Below are 20,955 nucleotides of genomic sequence, written 5' to 3'. Positions count from 1 at the left end.
GGGAGACTCAAGTATTTCTAATTCCATTAGATAAAGCATGTTGCCAAGGAGACCACAAATGTAGTTCAGGTCCCAGATGCAGCAAGCCTCTCTTCCCCTGCCCCTGCCATACATTCAGAAAGTCCCAGGCACCCAGCTGGATGTTGGTCATCATAACCCCTCAGTCATTAAAATGTTTTAACTTGTAATGTTGTGGGAATGATTTTCTTAAAATACATTTGGCCTTTGAATGTATACTCTATCACAAAATTATTTTCCAAAAATTAAGTCTCAGATTTAGCATTCTGTCCAGATAAATTTCCTAATATTTATGAACACCTACCATTACAAAACTTGCGTGAACCACTGTGTTTGTAGTTGGCTGAATAGTATCCCACAAAATTCACATCCACCAGAACCCCAGAATGTGACTTTATTTGGATATATGGTCTTTGCAGTATTAATTAGTTAAGGATCTCGAGATGAAATCATCCTGGATTTAAGGTGGGCCCTAAATCCAATGACTAGTGTCTTTATAAGAGAAAGGATATTTGGACACAGAGACACAGGAAAGAAGGCCATGTGAAGATGAGGCAGAGATCAGAGTTATGCTGCCACAAATAAAGCAAGCCTAGGACCACCAGAAGCTGGAAGAAGCAAGGAAGAATTCTTCTCTAGTCTTCATGGGACACTGCCCTTCCAGCACCTAGATTTCAGACTTCTAGCCTCCAGAACTGTGAGAGAATAAATGTCTGGGTATTTTTTGTTTTTGTTTTTGTTTTTAATGTCTGTTTTTTTAAGACACCAAGCTTGTGATAATTTGTTATGGCAGCCCTAGGAAACTAACACGGTGTTGGAGCGCTAACCTGTAGCTATTACACAATAAATCGTACTGTCGTTAAGACATTTCAGAGAATGAGGACTATTTCTCTGGTACTTCCCTATAATAGTGTTAATGCTCCCTTAAAACACAAGCTTTTTTCCTTTCTTAATCTTTTTGTTCTATACTCCAGAAAAATCAGTATCTGTAGAACTGTACATACAGTTTTAAAAATCTAGCCTGTTTGAAAACCATTTACATTTAAGCAGGAATTTATGAAATATTTCCACAGGCAAAATATTTTTCATTCATTTTGTTCAGTAAACAATGGAAAACTTACAGATATAACTAAAAAATTTTTTCTGAAAAATTCTACAATGAAGACATTGATATGTATAAGGGAAAGTAAAATAATTATGAAATTATAAAAGTTATATTTTCCTTCAATGTAGCTTACAGAAATGAGAACTTTAAATGAATAGCATTTACTTTATAAACAACTGCATAACCCAAATCATTACTCAAAGTCAGCAATAATTAAAAACAGGACATTAAATCTTGTGAAATTTAATGATCTCATCTTTGACAATAGCAAATCTTTAAAATTAAGAATACTAGTGGAATGGGACTTCCCTGGTGGCACAGTTAAGAATCTGCCTGCCAATGCAGGGGACACGGGTTCGAGCCCTGGTCCGGGAAAATCACACATGCCACAGAGCATCTAAGCCCATGCACAACAACTACTGAGCCTGCCTCTGAGCCCGCGAGCCACAACTACTGAGTCCGTGTGCCACAACTACTGAAGCCCGCGCATCTAGAGCCCATGCTCCACAACAAGAGAAGCTACCGCAATGAGAAGCACGCACACCTCAACGAAGAGTAGACCCTGATCGCCACAACTAGAGGAAGCCCACACGCAGCAAAAAAGACCCAACGCAGCCAAAAATAAATAAATAAAAATAATTTTTTTTAAAAAATTAAGAAATACTAGTGGGGGGACTTCCCTGGTGGCGCAGTGGTTAAGAATCCGCCTGCCAATGCAGGGGACACAGGTTCAAGCCCTGGTCCAGGACGATCCCACATGCCACGGAGCAACTAAGCCCGTGTGCCACAACTACTGAGCCTGCACTCTAGAGCCTGCAAGCCACAACTACTGAAGCCCGCACGCCTAGAGCCGGTGCTCCGCAACAAGAGAAGCCACCACAATGAGAAGCCCGCACACCACAATGAAGAGGAGCCCCTGCTTGCCACAACTAGGGAAAGCCCGCATGCAGCAACGAAGACCCGCAGCCAAAAATAAAATTAATTAATTATTTAAAGAAAGAAAGAATACAGAAATCCCATTTCTCTGTACCCAGTTTCCCTCAATGATAACATCTTACAAAATTACAGAACAATATCAACACTAGGATATTGACATTAATACAATATACTTTCTTGTTCAGATTCCCCCAGTTTTACGGTACTCATTTGTGTTTGTGTGTATTTAGTTCTATGCAGTTCATATGTAGGCTTATGTATCCACCACCCAGTCAAGACACAAAACAGTTCTACTACCACAAAATCCCTCCTGTTACCCTTTCATAACTACACCCATCCCTCACCTTCCTTATAGTTTTTTGTATTTTCCATATGTGCAGCAACTGGGTATTCATTCAATACATCTTTATTAAACATCTACTATGTGTCAAGCACTCTGCTTTGCATATAATTCAAATAGCATGTATTAACTATTTTTTCCAGTTTGTAAAAGTAATTTTTCAAAAGACAAGGTTTTTTTCTTTCAACTCAACTTTAAAATAGAAATATGAAAAAATCAACTAAAAAGTATTATTAATTGAAAAGATACTTTAGGAACAAAAATAGTTTAGTATGTTGAACAAATAATTCCAGGAACATTCTGGAATTAAACACAGAACATTTCAGTATCATATTATCATAGTATGATTAGCTTTTAGAGAGATGTAGGTAACAAAATCATACTAACTCCTGAAGAAAGCTTTATAAAAAAGGTTTGCAGACTCAATTAGGTTTATCCTTTACTTACAATTCAAACAAGTACATAGATTTGGTGGATTTTCTCCCAGTAAGTTTTTTTTTTAATTTATTTATATATTTATTTTTGGCTGTATGGGGTCTTCATTGCTGCGCCCGGGCTTCCTCTAGCTGCAGCGAGCAAGGGCTACTCTTTGTTGCAGTGCACGGGCTTCTCATTGTGGTGGCTTCTCTTGCTGCAGACCATGGGCTCTAGGCGCGCAGACTTCCGTAGTTGTGGCTCACGGGCTCTAGAGCACAAGCTCAGTAGTTGTGGCGTGTGGGTTTAGTTGCTCTGCAGCATGTGGGATATTCCCGGACCAGGGCTCGAACCTGTGTCCCCTGCACTGGCAGGCAGACTCTTAACAACTGCGCCACCAGGGAAGTCCTCTCCCAGTAAATTTTTACAGAGAGTTTTACATAAAAAGGACTATTCAAAGGATACAACTCAAGATACACAAAACTATTCTAATGCCTAAAAAGTGATTCAAATTAAAACACCTACTTTTCAAAAGCTATTGTTAAGAAAATGAAAGGGCAAGCCACAGATTGGAAGAAAATATTTGCAAAACACCTGATAAAGACTTGTATCTCTAGGGGTAAGACAGGAATAAAGACACAGACCTACTAGAGAATGGACTTGAGGATATGGGGAGGGGGAAGGGTAAGCTGTGACAAAGCGAGAGAGTGGCATAGACATATATACACTACCAAACGTAAAATAGATAGCTAGTGGGAAGCAGCCGCATAGCACAGGGAGATCAGCTCGGTGCTTTGTGACCACCTACAGGGGTGGGATAGGGAGGGTGGGAGGGAGGGAGACGCAAGAGGGAAGAGATATGGGAACATATGTATAGGTATAACTGATTCACTTTGTTATAAAGCAGAAACTAACACACCATTGTAAAGCAATTATACCCCAATAAAGATGTTAAAAAAAAAAAGACTTGTATCTAGAACTTAAAAATTCAATAAGAAGCCAACAAATGCAAACTATTACATATAGAATGGATAAACAACAAGGTCCTACTGTATAGCACAGGGAGATAAACCATAATGAAAAAGAATATAAACAAAGAAAGTATAGGGCTTCCCTGGTGGCGCAGTGGTTGAGAGTCTGCCTGCTGATGCGGGGGACACAGGTTCGTGCCCCGGTCCGGGAAGATCCCACAAGCCGCGGAACGGCTGAGCCTGCGCGTCCAGAGCCTGTGCTCCGCAACGGGAGAGGCCACAACAGTGAGAGGCCCGAGTACAGCAAAAAAAAAAAAAAAGTATATATGTATAACTGAATCACTTTGCTGTATAGCAGAAACTAACACATTGTAAATCAACTACATATAAATTTTAAAAAGAAACCAAACAAACATTCCAATAAAAAAGGGTAAAAATTTGCTCAGCCTCTTTACAAAAATATTCCAATGCAATAGGCACATGAAAAGGTGCTCAACATCATTAGCCACCAGGAAAATTCAAATTGAAACCACAATAAGATACCACTACATGTCCACTAGAATGGTTAAATTTTTTTTAATAATAAATAAAATTTAAAAGACTAACTGGAACTCTCTTACATTGCTGCTAAGTATGCAAAATGGCATGGCCAGTTTGGAACACAGTTTGGTGGTTTCACATAAAGTTAAACAGACACTGATCATATGACCCAGCAATTCTTCTCCTAAGTATCTACCCCAAGAGAAATGAAACCATATGAACAGTCAAAGATCTGTCTGCAAATGTTTAGAATAACTTTGTTCATAATAGCCCAAAACCAGAAACTCAAAAGTCCACCAACTGGTGAACGGATAAACAAATTGTATTATATTCAGCAATAAAAAGGAACTGACAATACACACAAGATGGATAAGTCTCAAACATATTTTTCTAAGTGAAAAAAGCCAGACATAAAAAACTATACAATTCCATTTATAAGACATTCTAGAAAAGACAAAAACGCAAGGACAGAAAATAGATCAGTGATTGCCAGAGGCTAGGGAGGGAATTGACTGCAAAGGGGCACAGAAGAGCTTTTAGGAGAGAAGTGTTCTCTATATCTTGATTGCGGTAGTGGCTACACTTATGTATACATCCGTCAAAACTCATTGAACTGTTTAGTTAAAAGGTGAATTTTATTGCATGTAAATTATACTTCAATAAACATGACTAAAGAAAAATTATCCTAGGGAGGGTGGGAGGGAGGGAGACACAAGAGGGAAGAGATATGGGAACATATGTATAACTGATTCACTTTGTTATAAAGCAGAAACTAACACACCATTGTAAAGCAATTATACTCCAATAAAGATGTAAAAAAAAAAAAGAAAAGAAAAATTATCCCAAGTTAAAAAAAAAATACATCTCACTATCAAGATTCTACAATTTATAAAAGCTTCTGGATTTTGGTACTTAAAAAAATAATCTTCCCTTTCCCTACTGTGGGATAGAGAGTAGTCATTATAGCCCTGGGGTGGGGTGAGGGTTGTCAGAGCCCAAGTGAACCAAGGAGGTACTCTATGTGGGGAGGAACGGCCAAATGAGTTTAGTCAGAGTCCAAGCACTGCAAGGAGGCTGTCAAAGCAGAGGGGCAACCTGGCATGAGGCACTGGGTGAGCACGTAATGAGGACGACGTCGTGCTCCACATGGAAGCAGAACCTAAGGGGAGTGAGAAGTATATCCACAAACAGTGGGGAAGCTGACATGGGGAGCCGAAGCCAGGGCAGGTTGAAAAGGGTGTCCCTGTATTGGGGCATCCTGGTATGGGCTGTTAGGTCCTGAAAGGGACAGGGGGCTGGGAGAGAAAGAATGAAGAATCTGAGCCCAGCAGAGAGAGGAAGGCATCCAGGAGAGGAGCGGGTGGTAGCAAAGATGAAAGATTGGTTAAATACAGGGAGACTGAACAAAGAAGTAAATATATTAAGGATAACGGAAGCCAGATTTCTCACTGTCAGATAAGAATATTACAAATATAAAAAAGGAAAAAAACTAGACTGGACCCTGGAGTGTTGAAGTGAAATCAGTGGTACTGGTGGGAACTCACAGTTTTCAATATATATGGATAAACAAATAAACATAGACATAAATACGTGTGTGTGTACACATACATATATTCCCCGGCTCGGTCCATTAAGAAAGCCTGAGAGCAGTAACAATACAACAGCAATAAACACACAGCACTGAGATCTTAGCTTCTAAATACCATTCTCCATTAAAAGGATCCAGGTCTCCCCAGAGAAATGGCTGATTCCAGGACTAAAGGAGGGACAGTACAAGATAAGCCCAGAACATCTTCTTATACCAAAAAGTAAAGACATGCTCAAAGAATGGTGGGGACACGTCATAAAGACACGGAAGCCAGCTTGAATGGGCTCTCGTTGGCCAAAAGAGGAATAATTTGAACAACTAAATAAACAGTAACAATATTACCAGCTAAAAAACAGAAAAACATGTATCCATAGATATAAATGCATAAAGGAATACAAGTTTGATGAGGAACAAGACACACAGTTTCAAAGAAGTCCTCACAAAAACCATTTATTAATTAACTATTAAATATTAACTTTAGAGTGAAGAACCCTACCTAGCAGACATTGCTTATAATCAAAGTAATCAAGGAATCAAAGTGAAAATCACCAATAATAGGACAAACTGAAATTGTACACCAGATAGGATGCAATGAGCACCACTTCTGTGATATTCCTGCCCAAATACATAACCTGTATGTCTCTAATCATAAGAGAACAGATAATCCCAAATGAGAGGTATTCTACAAAAAAACGACCCTATAATCTTCATTAGGGTCAAGGTTATGAAAATCAAAAGATGAAGGAATTGTTTCAGATTGAAGAAGTCATGCAGCACATGGCCAAAAATGTATTGAAAGTAAATGAAAACGAAATTCATCGCCATCGAGAATAAGTACGCAAGCAGCAAACACCTGAATATCAGTAAGATTCCTCAGCTGAGCTCAAAAGCCATCCAAGAGCTTGCCTCACCTCTGATGAGATGGTCCTGTGACAAATAAATACAATACATAATTCTGAACCGGATCCTTTTGCCAGTAAAGAGATTAATGGCATAATCAACAAAACGTGAACCAGTCTGAGAACTAGATGGAGTACTATGCCAGTGTTAATTTCCTGATTTTGATGATTGTACTGTGATTATGTAGGGGAATAACCTTGTTTGTAGAAAACACACACGAAAGCATTCTAGGGTGATAAGGGAGGACATCAGGTCAGCAGCTTCCTCTCAAATGGTTCAGGGAGTAAAGAGTTCTTTGTACCATACTTCCAAGTTTTCTGCAAGTTTGTGATTGTTTCAAATTTTTTTAAAAGGTGAGGGGGGAGAAAACCCCAATGTCGCTAAAAATGAAATAATGTTAAAAACAAAAAACAAACTGTGATTCTCCATATTGTTAATCTTGGTAATAAGAGACAGATTATACAAAATTACTAGGAAATAACAAATAAAATTTTGGAGCCAGAAAATACTGTAAATATAGCCCAAGCCCTTCTTTTGTTAACCTCAATCAGGTCAAGAGTGATGAAGGACTAAAGAATATAAAAGGTCCCCGCTAAAGGAAGTTATCAGGAGAGGAATAGTGAAAGGGGCAGTAGACCAACAGTGGGTAAAACAATGGTATTCTGATGCTACAAATGGCTGTAACCATCAGCAAAACACAATCTCAGCATCTCCTCTGAAAAATGAAGGGACTGTCTAGCTGAGATCTAAAATTCCTTGCAAATGTGCGACCAGAATTACCCTGAAATAGATGTGCTTCCCCAGCTCAAGTTATTACATTATGTGTAGCTATACAGTAATACAAAAAAATACAAAAATAAACGTGCATAAACCCTGAATTCTCTTCAGTTGTGGAAATCCCTCAATTAAATTAAATGCAATGCATTTGCCAGATTGTTCCTTATGAGGAAAATTTTGTGACGAATGAAAAGAATTAAAACACACATTAAAGTGAAACAAGATCACCTTCAGAGGTCTGCTAACGGTCCTTACCTAAAAGACAGTGTTCACGACTTGGGGGGGGGGCGGAGTTGGGACGAAGTGAGAGAGTAGCATTAACAAACATACATTACCAAATGTAAAATAGCTAGCTAGTTGGAAGCTGCTGCGTAGCACAGGGAGATCAGCTCGGGGCTTTGTGACCACCTAGAGGGGTGGGATAGGGAGGGTGGGAGGGAGGCTCAAGAGGGAGGGGATATGGGGATATATGTATACGTATAGCTGATTCACTCTGTTGTACAGCAGAAACTAACACAACAACGTAAAGCAATTATACTCCAATAAAGATGTTAACAAAAAAAAATAGTGTTCAGGCTCATTCTGAAATAACCGTCACATTTGTTCTGAAAGAACGAGGAGCATTTCCTATAAATGTTTAGAAGTTTAAGGATCCTTTCCCCTTCCTCGGTACCACGCGTCCACTGGCGCGGTGACCAGGCAGGCCCCCACCAGCTCAGGGGTGAGGGAGCACAGGACTCTCAGCACTTCCTTTCGGAGAGGACAGCCCCCTGCGTCACTCGCTACTCACTCAGGATGCTGGGCAGAAGTTTATCCCCGAGGAACTTAGCACAGTTGGCTCCCGCCCTACCAGCCCTGCGGTCCTGGCCCAATCCCGCCGGCACCGGGGCGCTGCCCCTGGTACCCAGCCCCCTCCAGAGCGAGGGTCGCGGCACCCAGACTCGCCCCAGCTGCGCCGCCCCGGGCCCGGAGGACGCGATCTCCTCCTCCCCCTCGCCTCGTGCCGGCCCCTCACGCCCACCGCGAGGCTCAGCGGGGCCAAGAAGGCCGGACGCCGAGCGCCGCTCAGCCGGGGCCCAGCCCGGCCCTCCCCGCCTCCAGGCCGCGACGCCCGGCCCCGAGGAGCCCACTGGACGGCAGCCGGGGGGCGGGGGCGGGGAGGCCCGGGGGCGGCGCCCGTCCCACACCCTTACCTGGCTTCTCGTGGTCGTAGCCTACTACGATGAAGTAGTCGGCCAGCCGGGCCATGGCCGCCGCCGCCGCGCCGGGGAAGCGGGTGCCCTTTGCCGCCTTCGCCGCCGCCGCCCACCCGCTCCGGGAGGGCTCAGCATTTTCCCTGCAGCAGCAGTAGCGGCAGCGGCGGCACTTCAGCCATGTTTGACAACCGAGGCGCGCTCTGCGCCTGCGCCGCGCTTAGCGTCCGCTCCTCCCCCGCCCCCACCCGCGCTGGCTGGTTGACCTGACCCCCCGGCGGAGAGCCCACCCCCACCGTCTTGGCGCCGCTAGGACAGCTGGTTTGGGGAGTGGGCTGCCGGGCGTATTGCCACCACACGCCGCCACCGCAGCTGCTTGGGGTGGTTCACTTTGAGGCCTGGCTGCCCCTCCGCGGCCCACCTCCCACTCCCCTATTTTTCCTAAAGCAGGGTGTCTTTCCTTCCGCCTTCTCCACTCTTTCTTTCTGGGTCTGGGAAGAAGAGACAGGGATGGCTGAGGGGTCCCCTGGAAAGTTTGCTGCTTCCCCTCCCCCTTCCCCCTCCCCCTCCCAAGACGAGATTCTCCCGCCCTCGACTGGAAGCATGGAATTTGCACCGCCAGGGCTTTTGCTGCACGTTTCCTGTTTATGTTGTGCAGATGGGAATTTTAGGAACATGCCACCGAGTAGGCGGAGGAGGAAGAGGGTTTTGCTCAATCCTCAGAGGCGCCTCGTGCTTTAGTGCTGGGTGGGCTGGGGGCGGTTGGCCTGGGCTTCCCCCAGAGCGCCTGGGGAGGCTGGATTCCTCCGAAGAACGCGGCATCCCCGGGATCCTCCTGAACTGCCCGGAACAACAGAATCCGAGGGAGGAGGCTTGTCTCTCCCAAGGGAGCCCTTCTCGCCTAGGGTTTCGCCCCTTGCAGCGGTCCCAGGGTTCTTGCAGCAGGAGCAGGAACTTCCAACTTCCCTGTTCAAACAATGCAATTAAAATGAATTAGTGGATTTCATCATCCAATCTAGGAATTATCTAGATCGCTTTCTTTTTACTGCAGCTCTTATTGATCGTTCCGAATTTGGCAAGTGAGGCATCCATCCAGATGAGCTTGCTTTGTCCTCTGTTAGTATCTCCTGAAGTTTCAGTAGCAGGATATGTTACAAGTGGGAGACTGAAGTTGTGGGAATCTCCATGATTTGCAAATATGATTATCTTCCTGGTTGCTTGTCACTACTCATTATTAATTGATGATTTAACCCTTCATTTACATATAAGAGCTCTTAGCAAAGTGTCTTAAGTGCTTAACAAGTATGTTTAATGAGTGAATGCATACAATTTCCCCCAACTACCAGCAGGAAGCTGCTCGGACTCTGAACTGTGAGTTCAGAGATTTGGTGTCTCAGCTACTGGAAGTTTACTCTCATTGATCATTTCCTCTTTCTGTGTGGTGCTTTTTTCCCCCAGAGATTGAGAGGGTTGGGCTGCTCTAGAACTGAAACTCCCAGGAAGGAATACTGTAACTCAAGGAGTTCATTTGCAAATTGCACATGGTCAAACTGAATCAGCCTAGTTGCAGAGGTGGAGGGAAGATAACAGATTGATCTTGAAAACAATTAAACCTAAAATGCTTCAGTCACACCTCAAGTAAGAATCCTCTCTATAAATTCCCTGAAAGCTCACCATCCAACTTGATCACTTTTAGTAAAAGCCTAATTTAACTTCCTTGGGAGCTAGCCCATTCCACTGTTTAACAACCCTATTGTTAGAAAGTTCTTCCTTGTTATGTCAGGGTTTTCCTGTAACTTCCCCCAGTTTTGCTCCATGGAAATACCCAGAAAAAATAAAATCTATCTTTGTATGATAGCCTTTCTGATTTTTAAGGCAGCTATCATGTTCCTTCCCCATTTCACTTTTTTTTAAGGTGAAATGTACACATCATAAAATGAACCATTTTAAAGTGTACAATTCAGTGGTATTTAGTACATTCACAATGTTGTGCAACTACCCCGTCTATCTTGTTCCGAAATATTTTCATCACCCAAAAGAAAAGCCCACACCCGTAAAGCAGTCACTCCCATTTTCCCCTCCCCCAGCCTCTGACAACTACAAATTTGCTTTCTGTCTCTATGGATTTACCTAGTATGGATATTTGATATAAACACAATCATACAATATGTGACCTTTTGTGTCTGGGTTCTTTCATTTAGTATAATGTTTTCGAGGTTCATCCATGTTGTAGCATGTATCAGTACTTCATTCTTTTTCATCGCTGAATAATATTCCATTGTATGTATTATACCATATGAAGTCAAATTTATCTATTTTTTCTTTTGTTTCCTGTGCTTTGGTGTCATATTGCCTGGCTTCCATTGCAATCCATTGCCAAATCCAAGATCACTTCTTGGAAGGGAAGATTTACTCCTATGTTTTCCTCTAAGAGTTTCATAGTTTACTCTTGTTTTAGGCCATTGACCCATTTTGAGTTGATTTTTATATATGACATGACGTAGGATGTCACATTTTACTTTTAAAATGTGCTTTTATTTCATTCACAAGTGTTGGTTTAATTTTTTTTTTTTTTAAATCAAAGATTAGCTGTTTTCAAGCCTCGAATCAAGTGCTGTTTGCGTTTAGACATGTTTCACCTGTTAGGCCATAGGTAGGCTGCCAGACCATTTGCAAATGGGTGTTTTGTAGCATAGGGATTTTGACATACCCCAGGTATATGTATATAAAGGCATCATGTATTTGAATACACATGTGAACATATTTAGCACACACTGGAACTGTGCTTTGCTTCTCAGCCAACAGCTGCCAGTCTGCTGAAACTGATAAGCCCTGACAAGGCAGCCTGATTACTGAGGTTGGCTGAAGGCCAGACCATCCCCTGAGATAACCACCATCACCTCTCACCAAAGAGTGAGGGGTAAAGCAGACTCAGATTTGTTTTACTGAAGGGTGGCAGGGAGGGAGGAAGACTATGCAACACAATGATGGTGTGTACATAGCAGATGCCTTTCCTTTATGCTTTAGAAGTCAAAAAGGAGCTGATTATTAGTCAGCAAGAATTATCAACCTGCTGCTCCTACATTTGGCTGTCGTGGAGTAAGTGGTTGATCTGTACAGTCATTTCAAGTGCTTCCTGTGGTTAGCCACTACAGTTCAAAGAGGGAATATGAGAGTTCGACTTGACCAAACATCTGCAGGCAGGGCTGGGGCCTCTTCAGACGATCTCTACCAACAAGTAACAAAGGAGACTAAGCAGCTGTGGTAGAAAATTCCCTGATCCATTGGCACATCTCCATCCACTCGGTTGCCCAAGTAAAAAACTGAATGATTGCTACCCTTGACACCTGCCTCTCTCTCAGCCCCACATTCCTCACTCAGTCCTATTGATCCTACTTCCCAAATATGTAAGCTTCTCTCCCCCCCTCACTGCCACCCCACTAGTCTGAGCCACTATCACCTTCCACCTTGACTATTGCAAGAGCTTCCTAACTGGTTTCCCTGCTTCAATGGTGATCCCAGACTTTCCCTGTAGGTAAAACTTCAGGACAGTAAGTGGATTATGAACCCCGTCTTCAAAGTAAATCTGTATAGGAAACACACTGTTTCTACCTTGGGTGTCTGTTTAGGGTGCGGGAAGGAGGCTTCAGAGATGGCTAATAGAAATTGTCCTACAGATGCTTTCACATGTGTGATTATATGAATAATTGAATTCTGACACTCACGTAAACTATCCCTGACATTAGCAGTATAGATAGGTGCTGTGAGAGGTTGCAGACTGTTTTTACTTAGATTGCATGTCTATCTGGTGAGTGGGACTGGCTATGTTATGTGCAGAGGCCAAAGCGAAATGAAAATAAAGGATCCTCTCTGTTCAAAAATTATTAAGAATTTCAAAACAGCAACAAGCAGAGCATTAAACAAAGGTTGGGTCCTGTGTGACCAAACAGGGCGCACGTCCATGAAGCCAGTCCTGTTGGTGAAGTTTAGAGTGGAGTGTGTGTGTGTGTGTGTGTGTGTGTGGTGGATTAATTGAGATTATGGTGGGACTAGGCCCTCTCCAATCTCTCCAGGGCAGCGGTCCCCAACCCTTTTGGCACCAGGGACCGGCTTTGTGGAAGAGAATTTTTCCACGGACAAGGGTGGGGGGATGGTTTTGGGATGAGTCAAGCGCATTATATTTATTGTGCACTTTATTTCTAGTATTATTATTATACTGTAATATATAATGAAATAATTATACAACTCAAGATAATGCTGACAGGAGGTGGAGCTCAGGCAGTAAAGCAAGAGATGGGGAGTGGCTGTAAATACAGATGAAGGTTCTGTCGCTTGCGTGCTGCTCACCTCCTGCTGTGTGGCCCGGTTCCTAACAGGCCACGGACAGGTACTGGTCCGTGGCCCGGGGGTTGGAGACCGCTGCTCCAGGGCACCACCACTGCACTGCTCCCCTTCTTGCTCCTCCCTAATCCAGTCATCACATTCAATGGCCACAATGATCTTTTAAATAAATGTGTATCAGATCATGTCTCTCCAGTCTTCAAACCTGTCAAGCTTCCCAAATCGCTATGAATAAAGTGCAAAATCTTCATCATATCTCAAAGGGTCCTATTTACTCTAACCTTGATGACCTCCTTAATCTCATTTCATGCTTCTCTTCTCCCTCACTCAATACATTTCAACCACACTGGCCTCCTTTTTTCTTCCCTAGTGTTCCAAGCTCTTTCTCATCTCTAAGCATTTGTCTATGCTCTTCCTTATATTTGGAACATTAGGTCCCCCTAATCTTGCTTTTCCTTCAGGACACTTACCACAGTTTGTAATCATGTATTTATTCCTATGAAGATTTGTTTATATTTGGCTACCCTACCATGCTGTAAGCTCATTGAGGGCAAGAATGATGCTTACATTGTTGATTATTGTATGCCCAGCATTTAACACAGAATTAGGCATATAATACATGCTTGGTAAATGTTTGTTGAAGGAATGAATGAACATTCAACTCATGTAGGCCCATACATTAGAACTGCCTCATTCCTACAGTTCTAATCTGATAATACAGTATCCCCACCTGGAGGCAGGTAGCATGATGGTTGCTCTCGTTAACACCATTCTCATTGGCTAGGGATAACCCTAAATGATCGAATTATCTCTTTTTTTTTTTTCCGGTACGCGGGCCTCTCACTGTTGCGGGCTCTCCCGTTGCGGAGCACAGGCTCCAGACGCGCAGGCTCAGTGGCCATGGCTCACGGGCCCGCCCGCTCCGCGGCATGTGAGATCCTCCCAGCCCAGGGCATGAACCCGTGTCCCCTGCATCCGCAGGCAGACTCAACCACTGCGCCACCAGGGAAGCCCCGAATCATCTCTTTTATATTCCATTTATTAATGCCATTCATTGTGCCATCAGTAGTAAATTTCTCTTGAAGTCATTTCACCTCATTCTGTTATAGCTGTTAGTATAAGAAGCTTCTATATGTTAACCATCTTCTCTGTGTTCTCTTTCATCTGTCCTATAGCAACTTATATTCCCTAAGCTTCAGGGATGTTTGTCTTCTTTATCACATCCAAGGATTGATTATTTCTGTCCATATGTTTTGTGCAAGAGCACAGAAATGAGGCAGCAAAAGCTTGACTTTTCTTTGTGCTGATGCTCTGGAAAATTTATGCCCTAGAAGGAAAAAGGTTAACTGCCCTCCCTGCCTCTACCACTCCAAGACAGAAATTAATGCTATAGAAACAGTGATTTTTACTCTGTGCCAGCATTCTTTACTTGGTCAATCTCCTGAAATCGTATGCTTATTTTATACTTAAATTGGTTTATGTACATGTGCATTTTTCTGGAAAGGATCTATATCTTATTAGTTTAGAGAAGTCAGAGATTCCAGAAAAAAAAAAAAAAAGTGCCCTGAGCTTTGTATCCTGCTTTACTTTTTCCTGTGACTAAATCTGAGTAGCTGATTGGCTCCTTTCTCTAAACCACTTGGTGTTATGACTCCCGGATGCTTCTTGAAACTTGTTTTCAAATGGACTTGGTAAACAAGCCCTCAGCTTAGCCGAGGCATTTTGAACTATATGAACAATAAATGCATTGTAAAATTTCCTGTTTGAAAAAAGAGGCATCAGAGATAATTATGCAATGCACTTAGCTATTCAAGTTTAGTTATTCTTTTTAATATTATTTATTGTTTCTCATTTCTTTTCTTCATGACCTGAGTGTGGTCACACTGGCTTTAGGGATTGTGTCCACAGTGTTAACTGAGAAACCACCACCAAAATTTTTTCAAAACTCCTTACATTACTAAGAATAAGGCTTGGATTTAGGGCCTAAAAATAATTCAGTTGGAATGTGAAGAAGTTGAGACACCATTATACAACAAGGCTTCAGTATATTTGTATGTCTGTATATATGATGTCAGAATATGCACAATTATTACAGTGCTTTGGGGGGTTATTTTTTGAAAATTCTTGGGCACAAAAGAAGTGGATCTTCATCAACCAAAATTTCTTTTCTTCTGCTTCTTTCACTTGTCTTGCCAGTGAGATTTTAAAGATGTTTCTTCCTTCACTTCCTTCCTTCCTTCCTTGTACTCTGTGTGAATCTACAATCGCTGCAACTTGAATGGATGAAACTCCACGTTTACAAATCGCCAGAAGCAGAAGTCCTTAAGTTGTTTCCTTCTATGTCCGACGTTTAACCGTGAATGCATTCTAGTGATTTTTCCCCCTTTGTTAAAGTAAACGAACCCCAGGTTCCAAGGGAAAAAATAGATGCCAACATTTGGAAAACTTTATATCTTTTTTTCGACTTATACTCCACGACACTTTGGGGAACCTTCCGGCCCTTGTCGCCGACCCAAGCAAACACACACACACACACACACACACACACACACGCTTTCGAAGGTACGGGTGCTCTAGCAAAACCCTGAGCTGCCGACACAGGGCTTAAAGAATTGACGGAGTTTTCAAGCGTCAGACCTCTACGTGCCAGAGCTATAAGGCACACCTGGGCTGATATCAGTGTGCCAAGGATCTCAGGTGGGAATTCCCGGCACCGCTGCTATGCTGCTGGCGTAGGCACTGGAGCCCGGCGGAGTCTCCACTTCTGGGTTGGGTTTGCTTTTGGAAGCCTCCAGCAGCTCAAAGCGAAGTCTGCACCAAGAGCTCCGTCCCCGGTCCCTTCCCCCATCCCCTCCACCCTCCCTTTCTCCTGGAACCAGGGCTCTCCTAAAGGCCACAGCCGGGAGGCCACGAGGTACAGCTGAAGAGTCCTCTGCGGACCAAACCCCCCAGGGCTGGTGGGAACTGGAAGGAACGAGTCCAGACCACGGGACCTTCCCTGGCTGTGGGCCGGCGCCCAGCTGTCCTTGACCTCCCCGGCAGCCAGAGGCGCGAGCCGGGGAAATGAAAGTAAAAACCTGTCTTGGCGCGGACCCAGCTGGAAGCTGGCGACGAGTAGGTCGCATCCTTAGACAAGACTGACAGACAGCCGGTCCTGGACAGGGTCGCTGCGAAGAGCGTGACTCGTAGGGGACGAACTGAAAGGAAGAATTGAGAAATGGGAGACGAGCGAGCAAAACAGAATAGTTAGGCTGGGGAGGCTCCTGGAAACAGAGCAGGCACTCAGTAATACCTGCTGTCTGCGGTGCGGGCAGACTAGCCGCCAGATCCGGTCTACTGCGGCAACTGCCCTGAAGCCAGACAGGCGGCCCGAACTCAGCCAGTGCGCTGCGCTGCACTCCTCCGACCCTCGGCGTTCCCAGCCCAACCCCGAGCCCGAGCCAGGAATCTGTCCCCCACCCTCAGCTGGAACTCAGGTCCGCTCAGGTGACTCCCTCGGAGAAGAGTCCTCAGAATAAATAACTTCGGCGCGGCCATTCCTTCCCAGGTGCAATGTCCACCGGTCAGTCCTGGGAGTGAAAAGGCGGCTGAGCCAGCAGTGCGCGGCCCAGGGCAGGCAAGGTCCTGTGCACTGGGTCTCAGAACCAGTGTGGCAGAGCAGGTAGGAAGCTTAGAGATCCGCTGGGGGCAAGTTATAAATGGGGAAACCAGAGGGTGGGGTGTGTAACCTGCCCAGGTTCACAAAGAGAATTGCCGTAGGGTGAGAGTAGAAGCTGCACCACAGAGTTCCAGTGGTCCCGTGCGCCTTCCACCTCTCAGTCTAGGCCCTCGGCTTCAGGACCTGCATCCAGGGAAGTGGGTGATAGGATACCAGAGGCCCTCCTGCAAGAAGTAGGGAGCCCTGCGGGGCTAAGTTCCCTCCCTAGTTTGGCCTCCCGAAGTTAAGTAAGAAAGTGAAGTCAAGAAGCAGTGATGGAAGAGCATAAACGGTGACAAACGTGCTTGGGGGTGATTCATCATGAAAAGGCATAAATCCTTGGGCGGGGGCTAGGACTCTCCTCTCTCCCTTGACAAGATGATGGTACTAGCCTAGAAAAATCCACGCGGCGCCCCAGTCCAGTCGGCCGTGCATGCTTGCGGGGCCGAGCTAGGACACTACTGTTTACCACCTTTGGTGTGACTTTGGGCAAATGCTTACCCCTCTGAACTTTAGTTTTCTCATTTCACCAGGTAGAAAGTTGATGTTACCTTCCTTGTCTAACTCAAGGGTAGGTGTGAAGATCAAAGGAGATCAGGATGTGGCCATGCTTTGTAAAGGGATTAACATACGTGAAGCATTAGTGTGCTCCCTGGCAGTATCCTCACGTTTACAAGGGGTGAATGAAGGCTCCGAGGGCAGCCAGGCAAACTCTCAGGTTGTAACCTTATAAGGCATAATTGGATTAAAAGGGGAAAAAATGAAACTGTATTCTTCGTCCTAATTTTGGTTATTCCTTTATTTCCAAATAGGCATGCAAATTCTGAAACTTCAGGTAAGTCCCCCCTTCTAAATCCCAATTCTCACATCAGCCTTTCCGAGCCTTGCCCCTATTGCGAAATCTTACTTGCCCATCCTCAGAACCCCGGAGTCTCGGCTAGCCCCCCTTCTCTCCGCTGTGCTCTGTGCTCTGACCCTGAGGCTCCGCTGAAGTCTGGGGTCGCGGCCAGGTCAGGCGCCGAGCCGGCACGGGGCGCGGTCCACTCGAGGCCACAGCTCCAGAGGTCTGGAGTTCGGGTCATCCGCGTGATACCCCGCGCTGGCTCTTGCAGTTGTGTGCCAGAAGACGTTACACTCTGGGCTGCGTAAGTCCTAGGTAAGGACCCCCAAGAGGTTGTACCGGCTCTGCTTCGTCCCGGCTTAAGGTCTGAACTCTGTGCCCAGTGAGTCAGGGCTGAGGCAGTTCCTGCACCAATCTCCTGGAGCTCATCTCTGAGCCCTCTAGGCATGAGGGACCCCCCACCTCACCTCCAAACCCCATACCCGCAGGCAAGCAATGCGCGCTCCCGATTGCAGAGCGCGCGCCCAAGGGAGGAAAGGGAGGGCGCGAGGGCAGCCTAGGCCCCGCCCCCTGCGCTCTTATAAAGCGGAGGAACGAGAGCCGGCCACTCAGTGGTTTCTTGGTGACATTAGGCGGAACGGGTCGAACCTTGCCATCTCTGGTTTCTCACCGCAGCTTGGACGTCTGGGTTTTGCCACTGCCAGAGCGACGTCTCAGACTTAATCCTCCAAAGATCTCGGCAGATAACCCCCTCAAGCAGGTAAGCACCGCGGGCCGGGCGGGTTAAAGGTGGGGAGGCTTGCCCAGGCCGGAAACTAGGAGCGCTGGGTGAGGGGTACAATCCACTTTGGAGGGTCCTCTGCCGGGTGCGTCCCACATCCCGGGCCCAGCTCGTGGACACAGCTGGAACTCTAGAGACCCAGTCCCCTCTGCTCCGTCAGCCAATCCGAGAAATGGAGCGGGGAACCTCTGGGAGCCTGGCGCGGGTCAGTGGCCTCCCCTGCGGGGCCTGTCACCCCCCTAGCGGGTGCAAATGCCGCTGGCGCCTCTCTGCGCCCCGGGGAGATAAGCGTCTGAGTCCGGCAGAGCGCGGGTTGAGCTTGCCCACTCCGGGGCCCCCCGCCCCCCTCCGTGCCCCGCCCGGCGGTGCGGCAGACCCGGGTGCTCACGCTCGGCTCCTCTTTCTCCTTCCCCAGGGTCTACGCATCGACGCTGGGATGAAGCTGGTTCCCGTCGCCCTCATGTATCTGGGCTCGCTCGCCTTCCTAGGCGCGGACACCGCACGGCTCGACGTGGCGGCAGAGTTCCGAAAGAAGTGAGTCGCAGGCAGCGCCTGCCCCAGTTCTGGTACCTGCAAGACAAGGGAAACTAACCATTGGTCCCCGAGGGGTTAGAAGTGAACAGGAGCAGGGATGGGCCAAGACCTCGCCTGGACGATTGCGAATCGAGTCTATTTGTGTTGTTTAGATGGAATAAGTGGGCTCTAAGTCGTGGAAAAAGAGAACTTCGCGAGTCCAGCAGCTACCCCACCGGGCTCGCCGATGTGAAGGCAGGGCCTGCCCAGACTCTCGTTCGGCCGCAGGATGTGAAGGGCGCCTCTCGCAGCCCCCAGGCAAGGTAACTATGCGGGGCGCCGTCGCGGGGTGGGCAAGGGGAGCTCTCCTCCGTTGCCCTGGCCCTGGGGATCATCGGGGCTGTATGGCAGTTCAGATGGAGGTAGCAGTTAGCAGCTCCCTCTGGTCTTAGAATGGCTCCGTTCCCGCTGGCTGGGGCCAAAGACCTGCTTGATGGGGGTCTCATGTGGCCTTCCTTCCCTTCTCCAGCAGTCCGGAAGCCGCCCGCATCCGAGTCAAGCGCTACCGCCAGAGTATGAACAACTTCCAGAGCCTGCGGAGCTTTGGCTGTCGCTTCGGGACGTGCACGGTGCAGAAACTGGCGCACCAGATCTACCAGTTCACGGACAAGGACAAGGACGGCGTCGCCCCCAGAAGCAAGATCAGCCCCCAGGGCTACGGCCGCCGGCGCCGACGCTCCCTCCCCGAGGCCGGCCTGGGACGGACTCTGTCTTCCCAGGAGCCACAGGCGCGCGGGGCCCCGGCCTCCCGGGCTCATCAAGTGTTCGCCACCCTCCTTAGAATTTAGGCGCCTGTGGCAGCAGCGAACAGTCGCACATGCATCCCGCCGGCGCCTCCCGGGACGGAGGACTTCCCCTAGCCGAGCCTCTCAGCCTATGGGACCCGGGCTGAGACAGCCCTGAGAGACCGAGAGTCCGGGAAGTACCGTCCGGCGGCGAGCCCTGGCTTTGCAGGACCCCGTCCACCTCGGAGGCAGTGTTCTCTTCACCCTAATTCGGCCCGGGTGCCCCGGGTGGGGAGGGGGGTGCAGAGGAATCCAAGGGAGTGTCCTCTGCCTGGCTCACGGAGAGGAGAAACTGCGAAATAAATGCTGAGACCCCCAGGGGCAAGGGTCTGAGCCACTGCCGTGCCCGCCCACAAACTGATTTCTGACGGGGTGTCACCCCACCGGGGCGCAAGCCTCACTATTACTTGAACTTTCCAAAACCTAGAGAGGAAAAGTGCAATGTGTGTTGTATATACAGAGGTAATTATCAATATTTAAGTTTGTTGTGTCAAGATTTTTTTTGTAACTTCAAATATAGAGATATTTTTGTACGTTATATATTGTATTAAGGGCATTTTAAAGCAATTATATTGTTCCCCTCCCCTCTATTTTAATACGTGAATGTCTCAGAGAGGTGTAACGTTGTGTGCTGCGTGGAATGTGAGCGTGTGTGCGTGAAAGAGAGACTGGTTGCCTCTTGTGGAAGAAGAAAACACCATGTCTGTATAATCTATTTACATAAAATGGGTGATATGCGAAGTAGCAAACCAATAAACTGTCTCAACGCTGATTCATTCTCGGGTCACGAGTCTTGGGAGGGAGGGTGTCCCCAGTCTTGGTCCGCTCGGGAGCCCTGGGGTCCGGGAGCCTTGGGGTCCAACCGCCTGGCGTGGGAAGGTAGGACGGCTGCGCTGGCGCGTGCTGGCTGCTCTCCGCGCTGGCTGAGCTGTCGGAGTAACGCTCTCTGGTGGGACGTGCGGAGAGCGTGTCTTGCGTGCGGGTCCGGGCTTCGAGGAGATGCTCCAGGTCACAGCCTCGTGTGGCGGCCCGGCCGGTTGGGGTCCGGTGAACCCTTAGTGGGGAGGCGAGCCTGGACTCTCCCGATTACGCAACAGAGTCCCAGATTTTATGTAGTTGCTCACGGAACCCTGCGCAATAAGCGCACCTCGGAGA

The 20,955-nt window shown here is 46.7% G+C and overlaps 2 protein-coding genes across 7 annotated transcripts in view; one reads left to right on the top strand and one right to left on the bottom strand.

Moving 5' to 3' along the window:
• Positions 1-9,009, bottom strand: part of SBF2 (SET binding factor 2) — a 454,162-nt gene extending 445,153 nt beyond the window's left edge. For all 5 annotated transcript variants that reach the window (XM_089915171.1, XM_022555691.3, XM_089915172.1 and 2 more), the window contains exon 1: positions 8,783-9,009. In XM_089915171.1, the coding sequence (XP_089771297.1) occupies positions 8,783-8,837 (55 nt within the window). In that variant the 5' untranslated portion in view covers positions 8,838-9,009. The remainder of the gene's footprint in view (positions 1-8,782) is intronic.
• Positions 9,010-17,670: 8,661 nt separating this feature from the next.
• ADM (adrenomedullin) lies at positions 17,671-20,551 on the top strand. 2 transcript variants are annotated; one of them, XM_022555676.3, is made up of 5 exons: positions 17,671-17,976; positions 18,337-18,421; positions 18,858-18,976; positions 19,129-19,278; positions 19,485-20,551. In XM_022555676.3, the coding sequence occupies exons 3-5, from the start codon at positions 18,879-18,881 to the stop codon at positions 19,801-19,803; spliced, it is 567 nt and encodes a 188-aa protein (XP_022411384.2). In that variant the 5' UTR covers positions 17,671-17,976; positions 18,337-18,421; positions 18,858-18,878; the 3' UTR covers positions 19,804-20,551. The 2 variants fall into 2 exon arrangements, with proteins under 2 accessions (XP_022411384.2, XP_089771300.1); XM_089915174.1 differs by lacking the exon at positions 17,671-17,976 and having other exon boundaries at positions 18,260-18,421.
• Positions 20,552-20,955: the final 404 nt, after the last annotated feature.

This window comes from Delphinapterus leucas, chromosome 7, assembly GCF_059928025.1.
Source record: "Delphinapterus leucas isolate spDelLeu-1000000601 "Yukka" chromosome 7, BTC_Dleu_Yukka2, whole genome shotgun sequence".
Lineage (NCBI taxonomy): Eukaryota > Metazoa > Chordata > Mammalia > Artiodactyla > Monodontidae > Delphinapterus > Delphinapterus leucas.
This window is presented reverse-complemented; position numbering and strand designations above follow the sequence as displayed.